Below are 19691 nucleotides of genomic sequence, written 5' to 3' on the forward strand. Positions count from 1 at the left end.
TCTTACCCTCACTAGCACAGTGCATTGGAAGTAATCTGGAGTTTATCAGCAAGATGCTGGTTTTTTAAACATTTTTCCTAGCTCTCTTATAATCGCTCTGCAGGACCTCATTGCTATTCCTACCTGTGTCATTTGTGCCAACGTGCACAATGAATTCTGGCTGCTCACTCTCTCCCTTGAACGTTCTGCAGTGGCTCTGAGACATCCTGGACTCTGGCACCTGGGAGGCAACACACCATCCTGGATTCCCGTTTCTGGTCACAGAGTTTCTGTCCCCCTACCGAGCATGTCTTCTATCACTAAGGTCCTGTCTACATTTATCATTTCCCGTCATGCCCCAGAGCCAGTCATGGTGCCACCAACCTGGCTGCTGCTACTTTCCCCTGAATGGTATCCAAAACGGTATGCATGTTTTCGAAAGGAGTGGCCACAGGGGATTCCAGCACTCTCCTTCCACACCCTTTGCCTTTCCTGGTGGTCACCCAGCTACACTTTCTTTCCACCCTACGCGTGATCACCTCATTAAAACTCTTAAGTACTCAGCATCTCACATAATCCGGAGTCCGTCCAGCTCCCTAACACTGTCTCCCAGAAACTGCAACTGGGTGCATTTCCCACAGGTATAGTCACTGGGCACAATGGAAGTCCCCTCAAGTTTCTACATCCTGTAGGAGGAACATGCGACTGCCTGAACTGCCATAAAACTAAAAAGTTAAAAGGACTTTACCTAAGCTTACCTGTACTGCTACTCTCTGAAGCTTCTCGAGCCAAAGCCTTACTTCCTTCTTACCACCAAGTACTGCAATAACATGTCTCTCTATTCCTCCACCTTTTTTTGGTTAGGGAAGGGAAGGAGGCAAACATTACAGTCATGTGATGTTTGGGCCTTAAGCATTCCTTGACACTATGACCTGCACTTCAGTACAAGTGACTGCTTGCCCTCGGAGGGTGTCTTGTCGTTCATTTCTGACATTGGGTTGCTGTGGACCTCTGGGTCTGATATTTAATGAGAGATATGTGGAGTTGGTGCATCAAACCCATTCCTGATCAGCTGCCTGCAGTCAAGGTAAAGTTTCTCTAGTTGGGCAAGTTTGGTTGCAAAGGTTTATCTGGTTGTCCACCTCCCATTGCACACAATCAAGGTGACAACTACTCTACACAGATCTAAAGTTGCCATTTGGGCTGACTTTGGTTGAGCGCACTTACTCTGACTTAACTCCAATGTTCAATGCTGGCAACAGCTTCAGAGTTCTGTCAAAATGAAATCGGTCTTTACACGGATTTAGTCATTCACACCTGTTACTACTTCTGGCTGCATCTACTTCTTTCCTATTCAGAATGGCATTTATGTATGGAGTCACACCTTTTTACTGAACTACTTTCCACGCCTTCAGCAGCTGTATTTCTCCATTTGAGGATTGCCATGCATATATTTGTGTGGGATTTGCTCAATTTCTTGAGGATTCCTTTGGCGATTTTCACCACCACCTCAGCCTTTCTATTTGACTGGCACATGTGGTATTGAACTACTGTCACTCATGATAATGTTGGGAATATCATCTGCTAAAGTGTGTTTTTGCAAAGTTGATATTCCTAGTGGTCAACTGTTCCACCGTGAAGTAGACAGAAAAGCAATTTACTGTGACAGATTACAAGTACCTGAGAGTGTATAGATGTCAACCCCCATGCATGGCCTGTTTGGAATGTCATGTATCATCACTGGTTCTTCAGCTTACTTACTTTGGTACTCAGTGGAAGAACTACACTGCCTGATTTTGTTGTTCACATTTGACCAGAACATATTATCTCACCTTCATCAGACTCTATATGTTGGTGACATGATTGAGTTTTAACATTTTTCCTCTTAACTCCTTATACAATATACCAATTTGGGCTGTCAATTCATCTTAGTATGTCAACATACTATTGCAAGTCATAGATGTGTCCTTGATGCTCTTGGGCTATTTTCTTATCACAATTTCCAACTGTTCTAAGTAGGTTGGAATTTGTTAGGTAGTTCAGATGATTGAACAAGATGTTTACTTGTTACATTCAATTGTCTGCTGTGTTGATAATTCCAGATCACGATGAACAACTGCTTCACACTGAATCTAGAAGATTTCACATTCCTTTGTTATATTATTGGAGTGCTGCTCTGGACAGCAAGCCTGAAATATACATCTGCTTTCTTTGCTTGGCTGTCACATCCACGTGGTATCTTTATAATGGATGTAAAATCTGTTGAAGTGGGTACTAATGTATTGAGGGAAATGTTTTGAAGTAACTAGAGGTCAGACTTGACTGTCGCTTTGTATCTTCCATGTAGAGTAGAGACCATCATTATTTTTATTTTGTTTTTATCACTTTTTTGGTTTGGAACGGAGAGGTGAAGTTAAGAATTGAACTTTTAAAACAGCTAGTGTTTGAGGAGAACAAGGACAGATGGGAACTGGCTTGGAAAATAATGCAACGTAATTATTGATCGAAGGACACCATAGATCAATCAGCATCAAGTTATTGCTAAACTCTGGGTTGGCAGCTGATTGGACGTTGAATTTGTCAATCAAGTGAGAACTGGAGCTAACCAGCCAACTAGAGAATATTGATTAAAAAACAGGAAGAGAACTGGTCCTCACTGAGGCAAGAGGTAAGAGGCAGTGTGTTTTAGAGGCTTCCTGAGATTGTGCTGCTTTGTTTTGGTCACTCTCTAATTTCTCTCCTATTACTAAATTATTGAATATTCAGAGTAAAGAATCTGTAAGAAATAAATAAACATTTCTAGAAATCTTCTGAAACTGTATGCATTAATCAGTGACTTTGGAATTCAAGACACACAGTTCTACTTGCCTGTTAACAACCCATTGTCCAAGAATATCACTAAGGCCTGGTCAACATTTGAAACTGTTTAATGAACTGGCTAATTATAACTCTTATTTTTAAGTTATTCCTTAGCCGTGCGAGAATGGGAGTTATGATCAAAAGGAGATGGGACTTTAGATCATGGATATTAACTAAATTACCTCATTATTTATCTGTACTTTGAAAGTGAATTATTAATAACAAATTGTTAATTATTGTTTAAGTTTGAATTTGGTGTCCAAGATCTGTTATTCATAAAATATAGTTAAGAACAACTGGGCAATTTAGGGGATCATTGAATGTTTTCATTTCAGTGTGTTGTGAATTCAGCGATAGAGAAACTGATTTGGTTTGGCTTACTATCCATGTTTAAATAGTAGCTGTTGATAAACATGCCCATAGGCAAAGCCAATGGTCTGATATTCCTCTCAACCTGAGCATGAAATCACTCCATTTGTGTCAACACCTGACTACAAAAACAACTGGTTGTCCTTGCTGCTCCAAAGTTCAGTTTTGCTGGCAGCACACTGCTGGGTGACTATATCACAGTATTTCAGTACTGGTATTGTCGTCACTAGTTGGTCGATTTTAGTAAATGCTATTTATTGTTCTGTTCCCCAATACAATGGCATATTCCTGGCAGTAAGCTGCATAAAATTGGACAAGAATTTTATTAAACAGTTGATAAAACCAACAAGATTATTGTACTGTTGTTATATCTGTTGGTCACTGTATTGCTGCTACAGCTCTCACCTTTTTAGAATCCAGACAAAGACTATTTACTGTCAATACAAAGACTATGCAGAGGGGCAATTTTAGCTTTTTTTTCTTGTTCAGCTTCATCTGGCAAGTTTCATTGAGCAATTGCGCTAGATTCTGCAGTGACTACTTCTATGTATCTCCATATCCATATACTAGCAGACCACCCACTTCAGCTTCCAAGCAAGGAAAATCTCTTAACCACCTCATGTTGAGAAAGAAAAATGTCAAACAACCTGTGGAACCAATTTTATCTCATGAAGGGTGTCCAGAACGTGGTTAAAAGACTTCTGCTTTCATCCAGCTTCGTTTGACAGAATCTCTTGTAGTACTCTGAGGTAACCTTCTTCACTGTCCACTACACTTCCAATTTTGGTGTCATCTGCAAACATACTAACCATAACTCCTCTGTTTGCAGCCAAATCATTTACATAAATGATGAAAAGCAGTGGGCCCTGCACCGATCCATGTGCCATGGCTGGTCACAGGCCTCCAGTCTGAAAAGCAACCCTCTACCATTGCCCTCTGTCTTCTACCTTCAAGTCAATTCTGTATTCAAGTGGCTAGTTCATTCTGTATTCCATGTGATCTAACCTTGCTAACCAGTCTACCATGAGGAAAGTTGTTGAACGCCTTATTGAAGTACGTACAGATCATGTCCACCGCTCTGCCCTCATCAGTTCTTTTTGTTACTTTCTCAAAAAACGCATGAAGTTAGGTGAGACACAATATCCTACTCATGAAATTTTATAAAAGATTAAATATAACCAAAGACTGAATTAATATGAAAAAATAAAAGAACAAGCCATTGTAATGGTAAGAATCTCCAAACAGAAGACCAAGAAAAATGAATATTTCCATGCAATTCATCTACGTATCAAAATGCATTCAAAAACTAAGGCTGTATTATGTAATAAAAGGAAATCATAAATGCTTCTCTCTCATTCGGTCCATGATAATCAATCTAGTCATATTAATTTAAAAAGTGATGATGCAAAACACTAATTTAATTTGAAGTTGGATCTTAAGTGCTTGCTTTAAATTGTCTAGATTAAGACCATAAAATACCAAAGTTTGTAATTTCTCTGAAACATGTTTCAAATAACAAGTGTAAAATGTCACTCACAATATTAGTTTATAGGTACCCTTACAGTAATGGGGAGAAAGTGAGGACTGCAGATGCTGAAGATCAGAGTCCAGAGTGTGGTGCTGGAAAAGCACAGCAGGTCAGGCAGCATTTAAGGAGCAGACAAAAATCGACATTTTGGGTATAAGCCCTTCATCAGGAATGAGCCTCAAGATGCTGCTTGACCTGCTGTGCTTTTCCAGCATCACACTCTCGATCCACACAGTAATTTCATTGTACCATGTGGTATACAGAAACAGTAATGCTGACTTATGAGAAATGTACAGTGATAATCGTAGGATGATTTTAATCTACACACAGAGTAGATGAGTCAGGTGAACAAATGTAGCTTGGAAGAGGAGTTCAGAATGTTTTCAGGACAGTTTTCTAGATCATACATTCTAGGGATCAGACAGTAGGATGCTTTGGACCTGGAAACGTATAATAATAACAGATGACCTCATAACAGCAGTACCCCTGGGTAGCAGTGATCGTAACATTGTCAGCTTGAATGAGAAAGGATCAGGTGGCAAAGAAGGCAGATGACAGGTTTGCCTTCACGGGTTGGGGCACCAAGTATCAAAGTTGATAAGTCATTTTGCAACTGAATAAAACTTCACAGTTAGGTCACATTCAGAGTACTGTGTGCATTTTTGGTCGTTGAATTGCTTCAAAGCCAAGCAGATCAAATTCTTGACAAAGGAGTCAAACATGATGGACTAGAAAGTAAGGTTGAGAAAACAAACAAATCAGCTATACATGTTGTTTAAGAGCAGAACTGGTCCAAGGCACTGATTGGCCTAATGCTGATTCTGATATATACATATGTAGTAAGGTTTGAGATTTTGCTATATACAAATAAGTCCAAAATTATAATTTATTTGGCCAAATTTCATCAACTGGCAAGATTCAGTTTGCACTTGCAATTCCAGCATATTCTGATCTTAGCTCCCATTTTCCATCGTGTGAAATAACTTATTTTACAATTAAGAATAAATTCTGTAATTCACATTGTCATTTTTACTACAGGACATAAATTCACTAGGAATTCAAATTTACTGTAATATTATAAAAATGGAGATGAAGAGAGAAACAATGCAGCCAAGAATAATTCCATTGTATAAAATTATAATTACCTTATCAGGCAGCCCAGCTGGTTGACAAACAATTCGTAACGGTAAAGACTGTTTATCACTAAGGGCTTTTAGGTGACTGCTGATACCTGTACCCTCAATCTGCCATTGCCGCAAATGGTATGCAAATCTATGGATAGAATGCAAGCCAAAAATGTTATCAACAAGTGTCACATATTTTGCCTTTAACAAAGAGAAAATGTTTAAAATATTGGATTAGGATTTTCCTTTAGTGTTTGCTCATAACATAAAAACAAACATGAAGTGCTACTTTTAATTGCGAAGTTGAAATGGATCAGTCTGCATTTCAATTCAGGAATATTTTAAAATGACTGCGAACCAATTAATTAAATAAAGCATTCAATTCCAATGAGATTGGTCATTCCAAAATTTCAGTAAATTACAGCTTTCTAAAATGGACATCTTCAAGCTATGTTACCAATCTAAACATGCAGTTATAGCCTGCAGTTACAGCACATATACACGACAGGAAAACGTTAAATCAGAGGCAATTAGTACGGCATGCTGGGCGGTTATATTTAGGGATATGCTTTAAGCTATGCTGGTTAAAAGAAAACAGCCAAGATTTTCAGTATGATTTATGACCAGTTGCAGTCCAGTGAATTGCGCAGGGTAACCAAAGGCAAGAGTTGTTCAACTATGAAAACCTCACTCTCGCAAAAAAAATGGTCATACAACTTATGAAACACATTAAGGGACTAAATAATTCTGTGTCCCACCATGCTGTGATGCAATGTATAAAATATCATATTCCAAGCATACAGTACCATGCATGACGCAAAAGCAAAATAATTTTACAAATTAAGATTTGCATGTGTTAAATGGTTATTTTCCCTCCATTTGGAAACATCTAGATTAACCAAAATTATTTTGGTGGTGATACTGCAGAATAAAGAAAAGCAAAGCAGTATCATATTGCAAAAACTAATCTGAATCTTAGATTAGATTAGATTCCCTACAGTGTGGAAACAGGCTCTTCGGCCCAACAAGTCCACACCGATCCTCCGAAGAGTAACCCACCCAGACCCATTTCCCTCTGATTAATTCACCTAACACTACGGGCAATTTAGCATGGCCAATTCACCTGACTTGCACATCTTTGGACTGTGGGAGGAAACCAGAGCACCCGGAAGAAACAGACACAGGAGAATGTGCAAACTCCACACAGACAGACAGTCACCCAAGCCTAGAATTGACCAGAGACCCTGGTGCTGTGAGGCAGCAGTGCTAACTACTAAGCCACCGTGCTGCCCCAAATAGATATGGTAGAAAGTGCAAGTGCTAGGCTTGTTTGGTTAAATCGCAACCATAGGATATTTATAAATACTTATACTTAAATTAATGAGATTAGGAGAAATGCATGGCCTTTAAGTAACAAATTTTGTTTTACCTTCTTCTAAATGCTTCCAAGTGTGTTTTCAGCATCAAGAGTCCCCTTTCAATTATAGTAAGGCTGGATTGAGGTTCTTTGTCAAGATTTTCTGATGCCATCATCAGGCTCTCCATACATTTACTGATAAATTCTTGCTCCTTCTCCAAACCAGTTTTACCTGTAACATTAGTGTTTTAAAATAAAAGAGAGGATGAATACATAATTCAGTTACCATTGTAAATCCATACATTCAAATCATTTTTATACAATTTTGTTTTAGATGATAGCAACACTTCTGGCACCCTCGGAAAACAAGTAGTAAAGTTAATTTGGACTTTGAAGTTTCTGCGGTCTGAAGACTGAGGACCTGGTGGATGCAAAACTGAAGTGCTAAAACACCAGAAGAGGAAAGTTAAGTTTAGTGTGACAAGCTTGCATAGGCAGTTTCCATTACTAAAGTGAGTACTGGTGTCTATTCCTGAAAACTTTACTTCCGACTGGTATTTATTTGTCATACATCCTGCAGAAATTGCAATCAAGAAATTTCTGATAAATTACCTGTGTGAATCCTGTAATGTTTCACAGAATAAGTGGAAGAATATGATCCCTTTCTTATCTGTCTGCATCTCGGTGAAATCTTAAAGCATTCAAAACTCAACCACTTGGACAGTTAAAAATCTGACTAAGGTTTTCATTCTTGGCATTTTTCAGAATGCCCCTTAAATCTTTTTCTACACTCATATTGCTGCTTTCTCTCTCTTTCTTTCTATCCTTTCATTTAGTTGGTGATAGATGATCTGGCATAGCGTAGTAAGGAAAGAAAGTAGCAATACCTAGGCAGTTTTTATGTTAAGAGTTTCCAGGAAATGTGGCTGTGAGATATATATTTATCACCCACCCATTCACTCTTATTCTCACCTTTTCTCAAATGTACTAAATTTTCTAATAGCACATACACTTCCACAGCTGTGCTTAACTTTTCTCCTCTGAAGTTTTTCCTCTGTCACCACAAGTCTCTCCTTAGCTCTGAATTCAAACTCCCAATATTTGCTCTCTTTGGGCAAATGGAAGGACCTTGAACATTCTTCCCTCACCTACCCCCACTAACAAGCCCTAAAATCAAGCTTATTTTATCAATTGCCCTCATAAGATATTCACTTCTAAAATATGAGTTTTTTTCCCAAGAAAATGAAAAAACTAAAGTGAAACAAGGACACCAGTTGCTTTGTTTGTCTTTCCTGTCTTAGATGCCCCGGTGTGACAAATCACAAATCACAAACCACAAATCAATACTGCTGAAAAAATATACTGGCAGAGTTTTTATTTGTCTTGACAAAGCAAAATTAAAGAATAACAGATTTCAAAAAGGCACAACACTGCATGAGGAAAGGAGTACCAATCAGTTGACAAGAGCACTTGATTGATCAAGCACTGCCATAGATGAAGAACCAGGTAACAGTCCTCAAGTTGTTAATTAAATTCAAAAAGACATGCTAATTTTGATTCGTCAAAGTGGGAACACACCAGGAAACACTTGTCACCCAAGCTTCTGTTTAACTGAAAAATGTGCATTACACAGACAAGGGCTTTCTACTTGGAGATCAAGGACCTGTGTGAGATCTGATGGAATCTATTACTTTAACAGCCATTAGTACTGCGTAAACCAGTAATCTATGAAAATTGCAACATTCAGGGAACATAGGTACAAGGAACTGAAGCTCTGACTGTTCCAAAATTAGTTACATTCAATGCTGCCTAGCAAGAAGGACAGAGCTTGTTGCAAAATCTTTAATAGATCACTCAGAATAGTTCATGGGTTATAATCACTGAGAAACAATGTGTGTGCCATATGCTTCAAATCTTCTGCAGGTTTGCAATTAGTACTTGTTCAAACAATTGTTTTCATAAGCCTGTCATGGTTATCAGGTTACTTATTTTTCAGAACTGAAGTCACACGTTCAAATATTGTTTGTAAAGCAATTTCTCATTAAAGTCTGAATTTTTAAAATTACTTTTTTAAAGTGAGCTTTTTTAAAAAAATCACGGAATACTTTTTTCAAAGCTACAGACTCATGTGCTTTTGTTTTCTTAGAAAGAAACTGGAATCTCTCACTTTGTCACTTTTGGGGAAAGAAATGTACTGGCACTCAAGGCCGCAACATATTTGGCAGTCTTGATCAGGATAATAACAATGAACACACAGACCTTCAAATGAGCACAAGTGAACCACATTATAAGCCCAACTAACAAACCTGAACTGGTTGGTAGCACAAATCTTAGGACATGTAGGTGTGTTCACCAAGTGCTGTTCAATTAGAGAATCACATCTAAAATGAGAGACTTCTGAATTTACAAGAGCAGTTAACACTCTACTTGTTGCAATCAGTCAAAGGATATGCTGTTGATGTAATCCATAGGTCTCTTGGGGTGTACAGCCTATATACCTGGCATCACACTGGCATCTCAGAAACTTAAACCCCTTTTTACTTATTTGTGTAATAGACAGAATCTGTTTTAGTTTGATGGTAGCATCTGGTTATTGGAGAATACCACTCATGCCGCAATGTGAAATGGCTAGCTTCACCTATTACTCAAATTTTTGATTCACTTTCCCCCTCCTGGGCAATTCGAAGTAGACCTTGTATTTCCCAAGACCAGAAATGAAGGCCTCAGGCCGATTGACAAGTTTCTGCAATACACAGCAAGCAATAATTGGATTGGGCTAGCCATTATCCCATAGATTAGTTCTGCTGTACCCTATTTCAGCATCAAGCTTGCAGGCTGAGAAAATGTGAGATCTCTACTTATAAGGAGTTGATAGACCAATTTTATGAATGCATGGCACTGTGATAATGCATGTGCGTATATATGGACCAGGGAAGAAAAACTCGGAGTAGACGGTTGAAGATAACCCAATTCTGAACTGGCACATCAAGGAAAGGCAGCTAGTTTTACTATTCCATGGATGGAGAACATTAAGATATATTAGGAAATTATTTAATGCTGCTGCAGATTCAATAAAGCAAATGTCTACGAATGAATTATACAATTGCTGAGAGATTATCGGGCCATTTCATCAAACACACATTTATTTTTAGTTTCTACAATCAATGTTAAGAGAATTGGGCCTGGGAGATCCCATGATAAAACAATATATTAGGGAATAGATGGTTTTGTCATCGAAGATGAACTCAACTGCACAAGTTACTAAGTTCATAAATTCAACAGATACCAATTCAGCCAATGGCAGTGCACCTCAATTGCCACGATATAGTGAGGTGACAAAAAATGTCTACAATTTCCTTGAGTAAAACATCAACAAATAGGTTAGTAATGTCAAATTAACATGTATTCTTTCTGCCAGACTATTGGACAATGGATGGTATCGAACTGTCTTTATATGCTGAATATCATTCAACATTAGGAAATACTCTAATTACATCCATAATCATGTATGCATGGTTATATACATATATACTTTTCATGGTCTTTGCTAAAAATTGATGGAATTGTTCAGTGCGTATATAGAAAATGTACTCAAGACAAGTTCTAGCTACTCATTCAGCAAAGCAACCAATTTATGTTGCAAAGCATATGTCATGGATAAGATGGGGCATAAAGGGACATCACTTTCGTGCACCATGAGCAGCCCAAATATATGTGGACAGAGACCATCACAAGGACAAATTTATTTTACAAGCCACCAGATCACTCATTAAATATATTTATCAACCATTTTTGAAAGTTGCCTCAGAACAGGGTCATGTGTTATGCTGAGCAGCAAGCCAATAGTTGTGAAGTTAGACCCACCAGAAACAATGACATGCATTTTGTCAATACAGTTGTGCAAATTCCTTGCTTTCCGACAATTCATAATCATACAGATCTATTACAGTTGGTTATGTCATTAATTGCACTGCTGAAACATTTTCATTTAAACAATTCTACAGTGTGGGCATGTTTCATCTGGCTGTTGCATGTTGTGCTTTCATCTTAGTACTATGTGGAGGTATAACTGGAATAAAATTAAATGTAAAAGCAGTATGGGATACCAAAAGCATAATCCTACAATAAATCTATTCAATCCCAACATGCATGAACATTTGTTCAATCATGATACTGTGTCTCACTGTCGCATTACTAACGTGTGGAAAATGAACACTGGCACAATTTTGGGTCACATACAAACTGAGAAATTGTATGGACACCTTACCTGTTCTTGGCAGGATCAAACTATGTTGCTGATATGCTGAGTTTTGTCTCTATTGTCTGTCCCAGATGTATAAATCATCACCTATAGTACACAACTTGAGTATTGATAAAAAAACAAACATGCTACCAAAGCTTGGGGCATAACAGTTCCTGGTGCATTCTCCATGGTAACGCCTTGTCCAGTGTCTACCTGTCAACTTGTCAACTAACCAACACCTTTTTCTCCATTTAAAATTTGGAATTATTGTAATTATGACAATGACTGCAAGTGCAAAATTTTAATAGTGTTTCTCTTTTTGTCAATAATACTTGTTTATTTTGGTGAAGTACATTATACGTATTAGATAAGTTCAGTAATGGAGTAAGAACAGCAGGTTTTTTTAAAACATTAGAAACTGTTGACAAAGTGTTAGAAACAATAACTAAATGATTCAAACAGAGTGAGAGTTTGCATTCATAGGTTCCAGTGTCCACACCACAGTGGAACATATCACATCATGGAAAGATTGACCAAACCTACAACAACCAAACAGGAAGTTAAATTACATGTATCAAAAATTATTGTTCTTACGGTAAGGTAAGTTCTTACAGTAAATTGAAATTCACTGGCCCGATACAAATAAAAATTTTCAAATTTTGTAACTGCATCACAATTGTTTTTAATCTACATTTTATTTCAGAAAATTAACTAGTATCAGTTCTAAACCTATTAAGACTGAAGAAAAGTTACTTACCATTAATGTAATATGAATTGATGTACTGGATAGCTGCTCGACTAACATCAGCTGTTTGGGCCCTTAAAGCAATGCCCCAAAGTTGATCCATTCCGCAAAGCTGTTTTGAAACAAAGAAACACATTTTTGTGTATCCACGTATCAATACGCAGTAATACTTTATCAAATTCCATCTGCCATTGTGATTTCACTGTTCATGTGAAAATATTTCATACAGCTTATAGTCATACAGCACGGAAAGAGACCCCTTCAGTCGAACCAGTCCATGCCAACCATAATCCCAAGCTAAACTAGTCCCGCTTGATCCATATCTCTCCAAACATTTCTTATTCATATACTTATCTAAATGTCTTTTAAACATTGTAACATCCATCACTTCCTCTGGAAGTTCATTCCATACTGTTGGAATATTGCATGCAATTCTGGTCTCCTTCCTATCAGGAAGATGTTGTGAAACTTGAAAGGGTTCAGAAAGATTTACAAGGATGTTGCCAGGGTTGGAGGATTTGAGCTATAGGGAGAGGTTGAATAGGCTGGGGCTGTTTTCCCTGGAGCGTCAGAGGCGGAGGGGTGACCTTATAGAGGTTTACAAAATTATGAGGGCCATGGATAGGGTAAATAGGCAAAGTCTTTTCCCTGGGGTGAGGGAGTCCAGATCTAGAGGGCATAGGTTTAGGGTGAGATGGGAAAGATAAAAAAGAGACCTACGGGGTAACTTTTTCATAGAGAGGGTGGTACGTGTATGGAATGAGCTGCCAGAGGAAGTGGTGGAGGCTGGTACAATTGCAACATTTAAAAGGCTGGATATATGAATAGGAAGGGTTTGGAGGGGGATGAGCCAGGTGCTGGCAGGTGGGACTAGATTAGGTTGGGATATCTGGTCGGCATGGATGGGTTGGACCGAAGGGTCTGTTTCTATGCTGTACATCTCTATAACTCTATAAATACTTTAAAAAAATCCCCATGTCTTTTCTAAAATCTTTCTCTTCTCATCTTAAAAATATGCCCCCAATCTTGAATTCCCCAACCCTAGGGAAAAGACACTTGCCATTCAATTTGTTTGTACTCATTATTTTATAAGCCTGTATCAGGTCACCTCTCAACTTTCTATGCTCCAGTGAAAAAAGTCCCAGCCTATCCAGCATTTTCTTATAGCTCAAACCCTCCATTCCCAGTAACATCCTCATAAATCTCTTCTGAACCCTCTCCAGCTTAATAACATCCTTCCTATAACAGAGACCAGAACTGGTCACAGTACTCCAGAAGAGGCCTCACTAATTCCCTGTACAACCTCAACATGACATCCTACCTCCTATACTCTAAGGTCTGAGCACTGAGGCAAGCATGCCAAATGGCTTCTTAACAATTCTATCTATGTGATGCAAACTTTAAAGAATTATGTATCTGAACCCCTCGGTTTCTCCGTTCTACAACACTGTCCAAGGACCTACTTTTAATTGTAGAAGTCTTACATTTGTTTGTTTTACCAAAACGCAATTAAAACTCCATCTGCTATGCCTCAGCCCACTGACACAATTGATCAAGATCTCTTTGTAATCTTAAGAAACCTTTTTCGCTATCTGCTACACCAATTTTGGTGTCATCCACAAAGTTACTAACCATGCCTCCTATATCCTCATACAAATCATTTTTATAAATGGCAAACAAAAGTGGACTCAGCACTAATCCTTGTAACACTGATGATCACAGGACTCCAGTCCAAAAAGCAGCTCTCCACCATCACAGTCTCCTGCTTTTAAACCAATTTGAATCAGATTGGCAAACTCATGTGCTCTAACTTTAGAAATTAGTCCACCAGGTGGGATCTTGTCAAAGGCTTCACTAAAGTCCAAGTAAACAATGTCTACCACTCTGCCCTAGTCAATCTTCTCGGTTACTTGCTCAAAAAAATTCAAGTTGGTCAGATTTGAGTTGAAAGGTTATAGAATTATATAACTGCAACTCCTTCCCCATTATCAGATTATGAAAAAGTGCACTGATTGTAAGCCTACATCTGTAATGCTCAACCAATAGGCAGGAAAGCAAAAGCAACCTTAGATGCAAGGTTCATACAGAACTTGAGTTTAACATATCAATATAAATAAATGAGAGTTGGTGTAAGCCAAACAGCTTTTGATAATCTCCACCGTTCAGTAAATATCTGATATCGACCTCACTTCTGCTTCCCTGTGTGGATCCAGTTCAGAGAAAAAAAAAATTATATTGCATTTCTTATGACCACCGGGTGTCTCAAAGCACTTTATAGCCAATGAGATACTTATGGAAGTGTACTTGCTTTTGTGGTTTAGGAAACAAAGCAGTGAATTGCACACGACGTGATATTAACCAAAGAGTTTCTGTATTTCTGTGACGTTACTGAGGGGCACATATTAACCAGGAAGCAGAGGATAACTTCTCTCCTCTTCCCACCTAAACTCGGTGTCACTAAACCAGTGCTACTTGATAGCAGTGTTGATGACACCTTCCACTAGATTGACTAAGTAAAGATAGTAAAAAGAGGAAGGTTCTAATGTTAAAAAGAGTAATAAGCATATGATTTGGCAGATTTTAGATAAAAATTTCAAAAGTAGTGTGGAACACTATGGGTCTAGCAAAAATGAGGAACTTGACAAAATTATTAATAATGAAACAGCACTGGAGAACTTAATTTAGTAAAGTTAATGTTCTCTTCAAAATGTTGTTGTGTCCACTGAATTTTTTTTTCCAAATCCCACAAAAAAAAAAGTGTCGTCTTATACAAGTGTTAGTTCTCAGAGCACGAAACTGTGTAGTATTTATGTCGCCATGTGCCTGCTCCGATGTCTACATCCTAAGAGATGACTATAGAGACAGTGAAGACATTTGCTTTTGATCTTTCAAAGTTCTTTATAGTCCAGAACATATTCTGCAAATTGAGAGGGAGCAAATTTAACCCTGTTATTCAAGAAAGGACAGAGACGGAAGTAAGTGGAAACTATTGGACAATTAGCTAACACAGTCGGAGGCAAAATGCTAGAATCTTTTATTCGAGCTGCCCTGACATATACGATTAGGCACCATTTACGGAATTATAAAGCAAAATCACGTTTAATTCTGATGTAATAACTAGTCAGCAGTGACACAGTGGCCGAAAGACAAAAAGGTCCGAATTCTCTTATGTAACTGCAGCACTTGGTTTTAATCTGTGATGAAATGCAAATCCTTCTAAGGCACCTCAAGGTAATGGAATTTTTAATCTTCAAATGGGTGGAAACATTTTTTTCCTTGTTTTCCTTCTACTGTGGAAGAATGTGGAACAATATAATAGCATAAAGTCAAAGTACCCTCAGTATTTTAACATTCAATGCAGTTCACGCATGTAATTCAGATTGAAATACATTCTAACAACAGAACACTACCTTCTAGTTTATTTACATGGAAAAATGAAGCAATGGACTATGGCAGTACTTGGCAAACTACTTTCTAATGTGACCCCACTTTAAGATCTTATCACTAGCACGAGGGCAATTAGGAACAGGCAACAAATGATGATCTTAATAGTGATACCCACATTCCATGAGTGAATACACATTGTAAAATAACCTGGAAACTAAAGTGACCTGAGACATTAGTCACACTGTTCTTATTTCCTCGTGATGGAAGACTTAGTGAAGCCTCTCTCCACACACATATACACCAATCTACAAACACACAGCTCGTGGCAAACCGTACCCTGCCAGCCATCCACTCAGCAGCTCCTCATCCCAAACTCATAACTCCCAAATTAGAAATTGACCACATTCCTAAATACCAATCCAATTCACCTCCCCATCCCCCAATTTCCAACTATAACCCAGACAGTTGCATTCTACTGTCAATCCCCTCCTGAGGATCTGAAACTTAAATAGAGGCGGAGGTAATTAGTTGTTGTCAGGAACAACCATTTAATACATATTTTTAATAATTTAGGTGGCAATAAAATGGCTACTTGATGCAAATAACATCTCAAAATGGCTTCTAGGCTGCAAATTGACAATTCAGCTTAAAGCTGTGTAAAAATCGTTTTTAACCCTGCTAAAGCCTAATTTGACTTGACCACAGTCTGTGTGTAGGTTTGCTCACTGACCTGGAAGGTTCACTTTCAGACATTTTATCATCATACTAGATAACATCTTCAGTGAGCATCTGGACGAAGCACTGCTCGTGTTTCCTGCTTTCTATTTATATTTGGGTTTCCTTGGGTTGGTGATGTCATTTCCTGTGAAGTACTTTCCTGTTTTTTTCCCCCCGGGGGTGGTAAATGGGGTCCAAGTCAATGTGCTTGTTGATAGAGTTCCAGTTGGAATGCTACGCGTCTAGGAATTCGCATGCATGTCTCTATTTGGCTTGGCCGAGGATGGATGTGTTGTTCTAATCGACTGGGACAACACATCCATCCTCGGTCAAGCCAAACAGAGACATGCACAGGAATTCCTAGAAACATGGCATTCCAACTGGAACTCTATCAACAAGCACATTGACTTGGACCCCATTTACCACCCCCAGGGGGAAAAAAACAGGAAAGTACTTCACCACAGGAAATGACATCACCAACCCAAGGAAACCCAAATATAAATAGAAAGCAGGAAACACTAGCAGTGCTTCATCCAGAGGCTCACTGAAGATGTTACCTGGTATAGTGACAAAATGTCCGTAAACGAAGCTTCCAACTCAATGAGCAAACCTATACCCAGAACCTCAATCTGAGCTACAAATCTCCTCAAAACTCATTGATCACAGTCTGTCTCAACAAAGATTAGTAGGCAATGCTTCCTTTACAACATAGAAATAACTAGACTAGATAAGACACTACTGGCCATCCTAACGGACCTTCAAATCAGGTGCAAAAACTCAGTTTATGAGATAAGAATGGCTTAAGTTTTCGAAAACAAAGTTGGTCCCCAGGAAATATTTTTGGTTTGAGTAGCTGTCAATAAAACCATGCCGTTAATTAATTGGTAATCATGTATGATTATGGCCTGTACCTCTCTCAGAAAATAACGAAAATGGCTTTGTTTTAAACCATGTGCGCAGTTCCTCTGAGGAAGACTGAAGTGTTTAACCTCTGTTTCTGGATGATCTGTGCCCAGCTGTGAGTAATAAAAAGTGTGAAGTCTTACAAAACCAAACCAATTGCTAGTGTTTATTGACTGATTGTGGAAGAGAGAGATTCTCCCTGGGGTCCAGATGTTCACCCCCACTTTTGCTCAATCCCAGTTTGCTTGAGCACACCCTTCCACTGGGATAAATTATAGCAGCCAACGCCAAACAAATGGAAATCTAAGTATTCTGCTCCCAGCCTTGATAATGGCCATGAATTCCCAGCTGTGATTCTCTCTCGGGTTTGGCCACACTGGTGGTGGCAGCTGGCAGGGAGAGGTGAAGATAAGAGTGGAACTTAATTACCCACTAGTTGAAATCTTCCAAATGAAATCTACATCACATCCCTGCGAGTAGAATGGATACAGGGAAGCCACTGCATATTGCGCATTTCAAATACATTCAATAAACGTCACACAAAGTCATTACAAGTTAGAAATCGCATGACCGATAGACTGAGGATTAGCCAATGGATAGAAAATGGGAGAAAATAAACAGTTAATTTTCTGGCTGATAGGCTGCAATTACTGTTCAGCAAGGACCAATGATTGGATTCAGCTATTTACATTCTTTTCCAATGACTTGGTGAGAGGGCTGAGTGCACCATTTTAAAGTTTGATGATGATACTACATAATGGTGAGAAAGTAAGTTGAAGAGGATGCATAGAGACTGAAGGGACATAATTTTGTTCTGAATCTTCAAGTCTAAAACCAAATAGTCACGTGGGTCAACATGGATTAATTAAGCAAAGTAAACGTGAATTTGTTATAGGCAAATCTGCCTAAACAACTTTGAGGATTTTTTGACAGATTTGACTGATAAAAGGCAATGTCACTTATGTGGTGTACATGGACATCCAAAAGACATTTGTCAAAGTACCATATAACAGACATGTGAACAAAGTTATAGCGCATGCAATAGAAGGCACATTAGCAATTTGAATACAAAACTGGCTACCTGACAGGAAACAAAATAGTTTTGAACTGTCGTTTTACAGACTGGAAAAGGTTTGTGTGTCAAGTATTATTATGGTGCAGACAGGCAACCATTTTACATTCAAATTCCTTTGCCCCAGTGCTGACTGGATTTATATGATCTCTGCACAGAAAATTCTCCATTATAAGAACTTTTACTTTTTTCTCACCTCAGAACTGGAGCCACCATCATAAGCACTGGTTGCAAGCCGGGCCAAATTGCATAAATGCTGGAATAGATTTAAACCAGTCATGCTGATAGTTTCTGGTTTTAACTGCGGCATCTGAAGTATATAATGCATAATTTGATAGAATGAGAAAACAGTGAAACTGGCATCTATTCAAGGCTACTGGGAGAGAAGACTAAAATTAATTAGTCATAATAAATTCATAATACATCTCACACTGTCTAGATATTTACTGTAGATTAACTTCATCCATTCTATACACAGATCTATTTGCATAAAAAGTTTGCAGTCATCTTCTTAGATTTGAATTTACAATAAATTACAATAAAATTACTATCCAAAAGGTTTTAACCTAATTGAGCTAGTACAATTTGTCCTTGTCACTGCCAACAGCAAAAACCTGCCTACCTTCCAGACTGTGCAAAGGCAGTCCTTCTAACATTTATTCTTGGCTAAAATTATTACGTTTCTAGGCAAAAAACAAAACTAGGACAGTTATGTCAAAACTGTCAAAGTATTGCAAAGTTTCACTAACCTTTTCTAAAAAAAGATGCTTATATGTTTCCATTCCCATTGCATGCTGGTCTTTACTGCGCACTTGGTTAAGGAACCAGTGCAATGCATCATCATAACATTCAGGGTCCTCCACAAGGCAATGCCACAAAATATCCACCTGATCAAGACTTAACCCTAAAGTAAATACAAGAGCTGTTACAACTGAAGGTTTCTGGGCAGGGAACAGAAAAATACAAACTTTAAATCCAAACTCTGAATAGAAAGGGCAAGATTTGGAACGTTGTAAAATCAGAAATACACGAAGTGGCAAGCCACCATCCAAAATGGGCATCAATAAAAATCAGTATTTTTTGGAAAAGTTAATGTTCAATACACAAGCACCACTGTTGATATAAAAAGATTATGAATGGTTGACTTGCAGGAGTTTGTTTGTACGGTTTAAAAAAATTTACACAATCTGCTGGGGGGGTATGCAATGTTACAACTTTCACATCCAGTGATGACATCAAGCATTTTCTGCCTAACTACAGATATAAGTTAGAGTTCCTTCAACTCTGCCAATAATTATGAATTAACTCCAATAAACATGTTATTTCTACATTGGAGTGTCTGAAGATGTAAGCTAATTAGTACCAAACTATGGCTTGATCAGCGCTGTGAAAAAGTTCTCCTAAAAAA

General features: G+C 38.2%; 1 protein-coding gene across 4 annotated transcripts in view; it reads right to left on the reverse strand.

Annotated features, from left to right (window-relative positions):
- The window catches only part of usp34 (ubiquitin specific peptidase 34), a 367536-nt gene that overhangs the window by 221009 nt on the left and 126836 nt on the right, over nt 1-19691 (reverse strand). For all 4 annotated transcript variants that reach the window (XM_072581002.1, XM_072581003.1, XM_072581001.1 and 1 more), the window contains 5 exons: nt 19033-19187; nt 18480-18593; nt 12217-12316; nt 7289-7448; nt 5881-6007 (listed from right to left, as the gene is read on the reverse strand). In XM_072581002.1, the coding sequence (XP_072437103.1) occupies nt 5881-6007; nt 7289-7448; nt 12217-12316; nt 18480-18593; nt 19033-19187 (656 nt within the window). The remainder of the gene's footprint in view (nt 1-5880; nt 6008-7288; nt 7449-12216; nt 12317-18479; nt 18594-19032; nt 19188-19691) is intronic.

This window comes from Chiloscyllium punctatum, chromosome 11 (genome assembly GCF_047496795.1).
Source record: "Chiloscyllium punctatum isolate Juve2018m chromosome 11, sChiPun1.3, whole genome shotgun sequence".
Lineage (NCBI taxonomy): Eukaryota > Metazoa > Chordata > Chondrichthyes > Orectolobiformes > Hemiscylliidae > Chiloscyllium > Chiloscyllium punctatum.